We start from the raw sequence: 10,383 nt of genomic DNA, 5'->3' as shown, positions 1-10,383 counted from the left end.
TTATGGCTCTCTGGTGCTCTTAATCTCTCTGTGTGTAATGCACAGTACGCTCATTATACAGTAACTAGTAGAGAGAGTTTTTTCCTGAGGAAAGGGAAAGGGAGAGTTGGCTGAATGAACACAGTGGCGATGTGTAATCCTGTCCTGCAGACCTCTTCTTCTGTCTGTGTAGAGGTGTTGCATTGTCAGGTAGTGGTGGTCTTAGTGGATAGTGAGTTGGACTTGTGATCGTGATCTGGAAGGTTGTGAGTTCAAATCCTACCTGGGAATACCACCACTAGTGTGCCCTTGAGTAAGGCACTTAGCCCTCAGTTACTCCAGGGGGAATGCCTGTAATTGTAAATCACTTTAGATTAACACTAGAACAACTGTGTCTGTTTTACCTACAATAAGAGCCGGGTCAAATTACTTTACATAGTCTTTACAATAGGAATCGGCTACTTACACACAACGACCACTAGTTAGCGCGTCGTGTAAATTAGCCTGCCTGCCTACACAGAAAAACAGCAAAATAGCTTTATCCTAGCTTATCCTGATGTGATCCTGATTTTGTGAAAATGTAAGGATACTGGGTGGTAGAACGCACATATCTAGGGAAAGTCATGAAAGGCAGGTAACCTGAAATTTGATCGAGTGCAAATTTATGAAAACAATTTACACACACATCAAATGACCCCACCCAATGCTGTTCTAGAGTTAAAAGCGTCTGGCTAAATGGCAAATTCTAAATGTTAAGTTCTAAATTCTAAATTCTGTCTGCTGTGTGTGTGTCCCTCCAGAAGCCGGTGTTGGACCCCCCCTTCATCGAATCCTACCAGCGGGTCTGCACCTACAACGAGACCCGGCTGGTCACGGTGCGTCTGCCTAACTGCTCTGCCCAGGTGGACCCCCAGTACACCTACCCTGTGGCCCTCAGGTGCGACTGCGGGGTGTGTTTAACCAGCACCACCGAGTGTATCACCTCCGTCTGACTGTCTGACTGATAGGGCTTTCACACCGGCAAAGAACCGTGCCGGTTCGCGTTCGCGTTCGGAAACCTCCGAACGTTGGCGCTGTCTGGCGAACGATACACTGGTATGAACGCAGGCTCGTTCGCCAGACAGCGCCAACGTTCGGAGGTTTCCGAACGCGAACCGGCACGGTTCTTTGCCGGTGTGACAGCCCTATGACTGACTGACTGACTGGCTGGCTGGCTGGCTGGTTGGCTAGCTGGTTGGTTGGCTAGCTGGTTGGCTGGCTGACTGAGTGACTGACTGTCTGACTGGCTGGCTGGCTGGCTGACTGGCTGTTTGGCTGGCTGGCTAGCTGGCTGGCTGGCTATATGACTGGCTGGCTGGCTGACTGATCATAGGGCTTACACACCGGCAGTTCCGAACGCCGGTTCGCGTTCGCGTGCCGAAACCTCGGAACGTTGGCGCTGTCTGGCGAACGAGCCACGAACGATACACTGGTATGAACACGGGCTCGTTCGCCAGACAGCGCCAACGTTCGGAGGTTTCGGCACGCGAACGCGAACCGGCGTTTGGAACTGCCGGTGTGAAAGAGGCCTGACTGACTGGCTGGTTGACTGACTGACTGGCTGGCTGGCTGAGCAACTGACTGTCTGACTGACTGACTGACTGACTGGCTGACTGAGCAACTGACTGTCTGACTGACTGGCTGACTGACTGACTGACTGGCTGACTGACTGACTGACTGGCTGACTGACTGACTGACTGACTGGCTGACTGACTGACTGACTGACTGACTGACTGACTGACTGACTGACTGACTGACTGGCTGACTGACTGACTGACTGACTGACTGACTGGCTGACTGACTGACTGACTGACTGACTGGCTGACTGACTGACTGACTGACTGACTGGCTGACTGACTGACTGACTGACTGACTGGCTGACTGACTGACTGACTGACTGACTGACTGACTGACTGACTGACTGACTGACTGACTGACTGACTGACTGTCTGTGTAATGAGCTGACTGACTGACTGACTGTCTGTGTAATGAGCTGACTGACTCTGTGTAATGAGCTGACTGACTGACTGACTGACTGATTGTCTGATTGTCTGATTGTCTGACTGGCTGGCTGGCTGACTGACTGTCTGACTGACTGGAAAGAATGTCCCACAGGATATTGTCCCCCTTATACAAGCATGTCAATAAAAAATGCAATCTTGAGGAATTCTCACATTCTCACGTCGCTCTGAATATACATAAACACGTGTGATGCAGTGATAAAAGTGCGCTGAGATAAGATGAGGGGGAATCCAGATGTTTATGTCAACATGGTGGTTTGAAAATGCAAAAGAAATATATGTATATACATATTCATTAGGGGGAGATAAACAGGGATTTGTAAGTGTTTTGAGGCCCAGAAGAAAGGACATTACATAATTCATATCTACTCACGTGTCACTAAGGCGATTCAGAGCCCCCAGTGTTGGGGGGCTGTGGGGGGGCTCTCACACTCAGTTGGCTCTGCTGTACTGGGGGGGACGCAGACAGGCCAACAGACAGGCGTGCACACGCCCACACACACACACACACACACACACACACACAAATGCCCGCCCGCCTACACACACACACACAGAGACACACACACACACACACACACACAATTCCCCACCCGCCCACACACACACACACACATGCGCACACACGCACACGCGCACGCACGCACGCACGCACGCACACACACACACACACACACACACACACACACACACACACACACACAGAGACAGAGACAGACGCACACACAGAGACAGACGCACACACAGGGAGACGGAGACACGCACACACACGTACGTACGTATACACACACACACACACACACACTCACCCTGTGGTGACAATGTCAAGACTAATTTGGAGTCCCTCTTGGGGTCATTTAATATTGTCTATACACTCGAAAGTTAAGCACATAATATCATATCCCCTCCTTCTGATAATTGCAGGTCATCTCTATGTATTGTAGTAATTCAAGCTTCTGGGCTTCCTATGTTAACGCACCAGGAAATCCTAATAGTCATTTCCCAGGGGTTAAATAAATTGAGGGGGGAGACAGCATGGAGTAGGACTCATCTTAGAACCAAAGTAGCCTATTTAAAGAGCTAATACATGTTGGCCATAGTACGCCTGACATAGAGAAAATGTCTCTGGATCTATGATATGTGAAGGCTGTGTTTGTAAATTCGCTCTGGAAATCTGATCAGCACTCACGGAATGCCTCTTGTTTCTTCTTCTAATTCTTAGAATTATTACTTGGTCCCTTTATGATGTTGAACCCAGTGTGCGCTCTGGCGCTCTCAGAGCGAATTTACGAACACAGCTAATATTTGTAAGAAGCAGACTTGTCTCCTACTCAAATTGTGTATGCTATTTTATCTATTTACTTCTTATATTTGCTTTTATTCATTGTCATTTTTATTTTCTTACTATGCTCCTCTGCTTGCTGTATTTTAATAATGTATGTAAAGCACTTTGAATTGCCCCTGTTGTATGAAATGTGCTATACAAATAAACGTGCCTTGCCTTGCCTATACACAATAGTATGTATTCTATAGATGATAGTATGTATTCTATATAGGATAGTATGTATTCTAGACAGGATAGTATGTATTTCTTACAAATAGTATGTATTCTATAGATGATAGTATGTATTCTATAGATGATAGTATTGTAGCGAACGGGAATCTTCTAGTGTAACTCGCCCCATGCGGGAGTCGAACCCCGACCTCCCACATAACCGACGGCCGCGCTAACCATTAGACCAAGAGAGTTAACTCCCTTGGAGGAGCTGTTAACGGGGCATCATACAGGATCGTTACACTATCCTCACCGTTCGGGAGAGCGTGCCCTCACGCTTCACTATGTCAAGTCCCTCACGTGGACACGCCTCTCCGATGGCCTTCCTTCCATCCCAACTTTCTGACACCAGTGTAGCGAACGGGAATCTTCTAGTGTAACTCGCCCCATGCGGGAGTCGAACCCCGACCTCCCACATAACCGACGGCCGCGCTAACCATTAGACCAAGAGAGTTAACTCCCTTGGAGGAGCTGTTAACGGGCCTCATACAGGATCGTTACACTATCCTCACCGTTCGGGAAAGCGTGCCCTCACGCTTCACTATGTCAAGTCCCTCATGTGGACACGCTCTCCGATGGCCTTCCTTCCATCCCACTTCTGACACCAGTGTAGCGAACGGGAATCTTCTAGTGTAACTCGCCCCATGCGGGAGTCGAACCCCGACCTCCCACATAACCGACGGCCGCGCTAACCATTAGACCAAGAGAGTTAACTGTCTTGGAGGAGCTGTTAACGGGGCCTCATACAGGATTGTTACAGTATGTATTCTATACATGACAGTATGTATGCTATATACACAGTATGTATTCCCAGTTGAGTATACTGGGAGGTGAATGCGGAAGGCAGAAAGGCTGTTGGAGTGGTGGAGGCATTAACAGCTCGCTTGGCAATGAGTAGCTGCTTGTCAAATTGCTTTAAACATTGCGCTACTATTAGCAAATATTGTTGTTAATGCTAATGTTCGCTAATGGCTTCCCCAGACAATTTACCCCAACCACTCTAAGTGAACGCCTAATGCCTGTTAAAGGGATAGCTCACGCAAATTACTAAATCACATAATATCATCCCTTTAATAAAGATGAACCTTTTAACATAAGTCGCTCTTTCATTCACTATGCAATGAGACCATTGTGAAACAGGAGATGTTAGTTTTTAAAGCTTTGACAGTCGAACAGAGCAGAGAGGCGGTTGTGGGTCTCCAGAGAGCGTGTTCTCCTGGCCCTGATGAGCACAACTGTAACGACCCCTGGTGCTCTAATCCTTTCTGACATTATCACTCTCTCCTTGGGCTGAGGGAGGGGGGAGGTGGTGGAGGGGCCTGCTCTGGTCCTATCAGGGAGGAAGGGGCGGGGAGGTGGGGGAGGAGGGGGGGGAGGCAGGGTGGGAGGGGGAGGGAGGTGAGGGAGGGAGATGGAGGAGGGAGGAGGGGGGGAGGGAGGTGGGGGAGGGAGATGGGGGAGGGAGATGGGGGAGGGAGAAGTGGGAGGGGGGTGGGGGAGGGAGATGGGGGAGGGAGGAGGGGGGGGAGGGGGGAGGGAGCTGGGGGAGGGAGATGGGGGAGGGAGGGAGGAGGGGGAGGGGAGTTCCAGTAGCTGTGTAGGATATGTGTCACCCATGAGGATTGTATGGCAGGCGGTAAATACACAGCCCATTTACTGTAAATACTGTATATGTATATGTATGGGCTATGTATATATACATATATGTATGGGGTATGTACAGTATATATACAGTAAATGGGCTGTGAGTTTACCGACTGTCATCATCTTCACAATCCTCATGGGTGACACAGAATCTCCACAGTCCAAACTGTGTATACAGTATATATATACACACAGTAAATAGGCTGTGCAGAGCTGTACATACACAGTGAGTCCCAGTAACAGCCATCCTGCTGAGACATCTGTGATGATATAGCTGAGAGAGATAATGCCAAACAACACATGAAATGAGCTGCCCTGTTGCACAGTGCTGTTATACCACATCGGTATGCAGAGTTTCTCAGAGTTCGGAGGAATAATGTCAGAGATATTTCCTTGTAAAAATGTATTCCAATAGATTTGATTTCCCTCACAAGTATCACACCAGAAAGAAAGGACCAAGCGCCAGAACAGAAACTAGATCTATCTATATGGATTATTAGATAGTATGAACATTAACATTATAGCAGACGATCCAGAAGGATAGAAATGTAATAAGTCAAGTGGCTATGTCTCTCAACTAAAAAGATAGAATAGAGATACTGCAAATAGGAAAACTGTTATCTCATATGTTCTGACAGAGGGTTTTTCATCTTCTCTGGCGGCGAGCCTCAAGTGAGAAGCTTTATTTTTGGGGAGATCTTGGCAACCTAATTTCCTCTTGGCGGGTTTCGTTTGGCTTGCTGTCAATACAACACAAACAACAGTAAATTAAGCATAATAATTGTCTGTCACCCTATTCATCCTTAATTGGCTGCATTATCTCCCTTCACTGCACCTTAGCTGTGCCTGAGCAAGGCAGGACTATGGGCCTGTCTGTTAATTGGACACACAAACCCTGAGACGTCTTCAGAGTCCACAGGACTCGACACAAGCCCTGCGTGTGGCTGGATTAATGAGCTACAGCCCTGCCAAACGAAGCTGAGAATGTCTACAATAATAATAGCACAACTAAAAAGTATGATTACAAAGTTCATATTGTATTGGTAACACTAGAACAGCCGTGCCTTTTTTACCTACTAAAAGAGCCGCTTCGAGCCCCTCTTTACAATGGAAAGCTGCTATTTACACACAACGACCACTAGTTGGCCGCTTGTAAATTAGCCTGCTTCCTACACAGAAAAACGGCAAAATAGCTTTATACTAGCTTATCCTGATGTGATTTTGAAAATGTAAGGATACTGGGTGGTAGAACGCACATATCTAGGAAAAGTAATGAAAGGAGGGTCCTGAAATTTGATCGAGTGCAGATATAACATTTGTATTTACTCACAGGGGTCAAATGTTCTAGTGTTAATGGCAACTTGCTGGCTTAAAAAAATCTGACCAGGTGAGACAACCCTTTGAAAGATTGGCACAGGAGGTTACACACTGTTCCTTCTTATAATCAAAACTCACTGACTACCCTCCTATTGGTATGCCAAGCACATACAAGCCTTGAATACTGTATCACTGTGTGAATATCTGTGGATGTGCCAAAGTGGAGATGCTGGAGGATAGAAACTAATAATAGCACACAGTATCAGATCTGCAAATCAAAATTATACGAGTTCTTGCCGACTACACACTATGTAACATAAATTTAGACTTTGCAGTACAAATGTGTCCGCTCTTTCGTTTGAAGGGGGGGTTGAAACAAATGATTGATTCCGACACCCGGCAGATCTTCCAATGTGACAATTGCATTTCCTTCCTGTAAAGAGTTGACAACATGCAAAAAGATTTTTTTCCCAGACAAGTAAGTTTTATTTCGCTGACGCTACAGTAAAAGTTGTGCAACTGTAAAAACAATACATGAGCCATGGTGGGAAAATCAGTGCTACTTCATTTTAAAACCATCAGCTTTAACAAACGGTATAAAAAAACAGAAACATTCCAGTAAAAAAAAGGATGTGACTGCGGTTGGGTCTTCGTCTGCGACCAGACTACGCTTCCCTGTCCCCCGGGAGGTGGGGGGGGGCTACAGTCAATCAGTCAGTCAGCACAGAGACGGCTGTACATTAGCATGCTCAGGTGACAATCAGAGAGAGAGAGAGCTAGAGAGAGAGAGACTTGAGGGAGGAAGTTCTTCATCTGGAGAGGAGAAGGGAGTGATCGGTGCCAGGTGTGAGAGAGAGAGAGGTGCGGTACATTCAGCGGCTGAGTACGACACAAGATGCTGTTTCCTGTGATGAAAGATGCGTTTCCTGTGATGAAAGCTCCCAGACAGGAAGAGAGCGTGCTCGGGTCACAGGAGATCGTCTTCATTCGCGTGTCGAATAAAAACGGTGATGAGGGACACCCCCTGTCTCACGCTTCTGATCTCGCTGCTACGACTGCTGCTGTTGCTGGACAGCGCCCATGTCCCTGTATGAGCCTCAAGTCTGTCCAGGTTTAAGTTCAGCTGCTGAGAATAAAACTTTCATAATGGCATGTATTGTAATGCATACAAGAATGTTACAGTATGGTGACTTATATACACAGATCCACCCCTCAGCTGAATGCTACTGTACCACTGACATCCTGATGTTGTTTATATCTGTGGACGACTCTGAATGTGACACCGTACCAAGGGCAGCGGTGGCTATGGGCAGGGGGGAGAAGGGGGGGGGGGGGGGGCTCAGCCCCCCCCAAACGTGCTTCTTGCCCACCTGATCAAACGTTTTTTCTGTCAGAAAATGGTTAATGTTTGAATGTTTAATGTCATATTTGTGTTTACTATAGGTCCATATACTATGTCTATCTACTTAGCGCTGCACATACTGTAGCCACTGCCGCTAATAAGCTACCGCTAACAAGCTCCCCCGCCTCCAATTGGCTTTGCTACCGCAAACAAGCCCCCCCCCCCCTCCCACGCCCCCTGTCTGATTTGCTACCGCTAACAACCGCCCCCTATCTGCTTTGCTACCGCTACCTCCATCGACCCCCTGCCCCCCCCTCCCCCACCCCTCCCATGGGCCTTGCTACTCCCACCACCCCCCAGGGTGTTGTTTCTAGCGCCGTGCCTGCACCACGCAGGTATTCATTAGTAGAACTGTGATCGCAAACGAGTGTCAGAGAGCATCACAGCTCTCCCCCCTCAAGTGTCAAGAGAAAATCACAGGTTGCATAGCTTGCGATATTCAATAATATTCTTATTATTAACCATAAACTTTGTAGTAAAAAATAAAAGTAAAATATCTTTCAGACATCTGCATTGGCAAGTTAAAGTAAAAGTCTCTCTGAGTTAACACAGAGTACTAGTGTATGAGTCACGACTACGGGGGGTTGATTCCGTGTCGAACACGAGCGTGTGTGTTCGCTGTGCTACAGTGTGTGTGGAGTTCATTCTAGGAGAGGCGGCCTCGCTGGTACGAGGACTTAAAGCTCCTAGGCTATACGCCTGGCGTTCTGTTCTGACGGGCCTACTGATCTGCTTCTGCAGAGAAACCCCTCTGGGGCCTGAGCGCGCCCGATCATCAGAACATCAGAACATCAGATGAAGAGGAGCGGTTCACATGCCTCTGTGTGTGTGTGTGTGTGTGTGTGTGTCTGTGTGTGTGTGTCTGTGTGTGTGAGAGTACCGTATTATGTGTGGGTGTGTGTACTGTACTCTGGGGCATACAACTGCTCCTCAACATGAAGATTTAGAAGAAGTCTTTCAGAAATGTATTATTATTTATTATTTTTTGGAGATAGTGAGCTCTTAATGGAGTGAAGGTGTCCGCCACATTGCCTCTTCAATAATAAAACCGGGGGCTTTTTGACACAATCACTGCTGGAGGGAAAGATTGCCTTGTGGGTAGGGACCGGGGGGCCCTGTGCCTCGGGGTTGAGTGGATATTTAAGTGTAGTAATAAACTATGTCCCTTAAGTCATGCTGTCATGGACTCAAACTTCTTAACTTCATTATTAGAGTGCAGTATGCATGACGCCAGAGTCAGGCAAGGTGAACCAGAAACTCAACGTTAGCCGTAACAGCAACAGAGGTACATTATACTGTGTTGTACCTAAATGATGCATAAACACAAGGAGAAAAACGAACAGGCCGACTCTGAAATATCTAACAAAGTAGACAGTGAAAGAGGATACACTTCCCATCAAAAATAGAAGTAAATGTCAGCAGCAACAGACTGTGACTGACCAAGGCCAACAGATTATTAACTTACAGTAGATTTAGGGCTTTTTGTGTCTGGAGATTATAGAGTATTATTACACTGCACTTCGGTTCTTTCTCATGGGCAAAAACATACAGGGATGCGTTCATAAATATACTCTGAGAGCACCGGAGAGCACCCGGGGTGCGGAAATTCAGAGCGCTGTGACTGAAAAGACGGTTTGTCTGAGCGTCTGAACATTCCAATCTAAAAATGGCGGAGCAAGTCGTTGCAACATGTTATGGTTGCGGCTTGATTGGTAGTCTAGAGCAGCGGTTCCCAACCTATGGGCCGCGGCCCTCTGGTGGTCCGCGAGAGTACTGCAAGTGGGCCACCAAATCATGGGCAAAAAAATGGTTTTATTGACGTTTTTTTGTTACAAAAACGTTTTAATTTTAAAAAGATAAAAAAATCTTGGATTGAACAGCCTTGATCGTATTGTGTGTGGTGCGCGCTGATATTTCCATCCGAAAAGAAGAAGTCAGCTCGCTTCTTGATTGGCTACATTCCATCCCTGTCACAATCGGACTCGCGAACAGGGTTGCCAGATGGGATCGACATTTTCCACCCTAACCACAGTCTAAAACCACTAATTCCACAAAAAAAAACAGAGCCCATCTGGCAACCCTAGTCAGGAGTCGGGAGCTGCCCACACACATAAGGATATTTGGTCGTAAATATTGAACACATACAACATTTACGATCTTGGTATTTGATCACCTGCTATATAAAACATTGCCGCTCGGCTTTAATGGTTTAACCGCTATTTATTTGTATTTTTTTTGCCACGCTCCCTCTAGTTTTTGGTGAAATTACGTCGTTGTTTTGAGCGCTCGTGCGCGTTTCATGCGCGTGCAGGCGAAAAAAAATGGTTTGGCCTCAACGCCACTAGTGGGAAATTTCCTGGAGGATATACTGGACACCCAGTTTTTTTTTACGCATCTGTAAAATGCCTGAGTGGGCCGCGAATACT

General features: G+C 47.0%; 1 protein-coding gene across 1 annotated transcript in view; it reads left to right on the top strand.

The window, feature by feature from the left end:
- gphb5 (glycoprotein hormone subunit beta 5) overlaps window positions 1–971 on the top strand; it is a gene marked incomplete at both ends in the record, with an annotated part of 2,483 nt that extends 1,512 nt beyond the window's left edge. Inside the window, one exon of the mRNA XM_080522409.1 lies at window positions 780–971. Within this exon, the coding sequence (XP_080378535.1) occupies window positions 780–971 (192 nt within the window). The remainder of the gene's footprint in view (window positions 1–779) is intronic.
- Window positions 972–10,383: the final 9,412 nt, after the last annotated feature.

Source organism: Nansenia antarctica (assembly GCF_963989245.1).
Source record: "Nansenia antarctica genome assembly, chromosome: 1".
NCBI classification, from domain to species: Eukaryota; Metazoa; Chordata; class Actinopteri; order Argentiniformes; family Microstomatidae; genus Nansenia; species Nansenia antarctica.
This window is presented reverse-complemented; position numbering and strand designations above follow the sequence as displayed.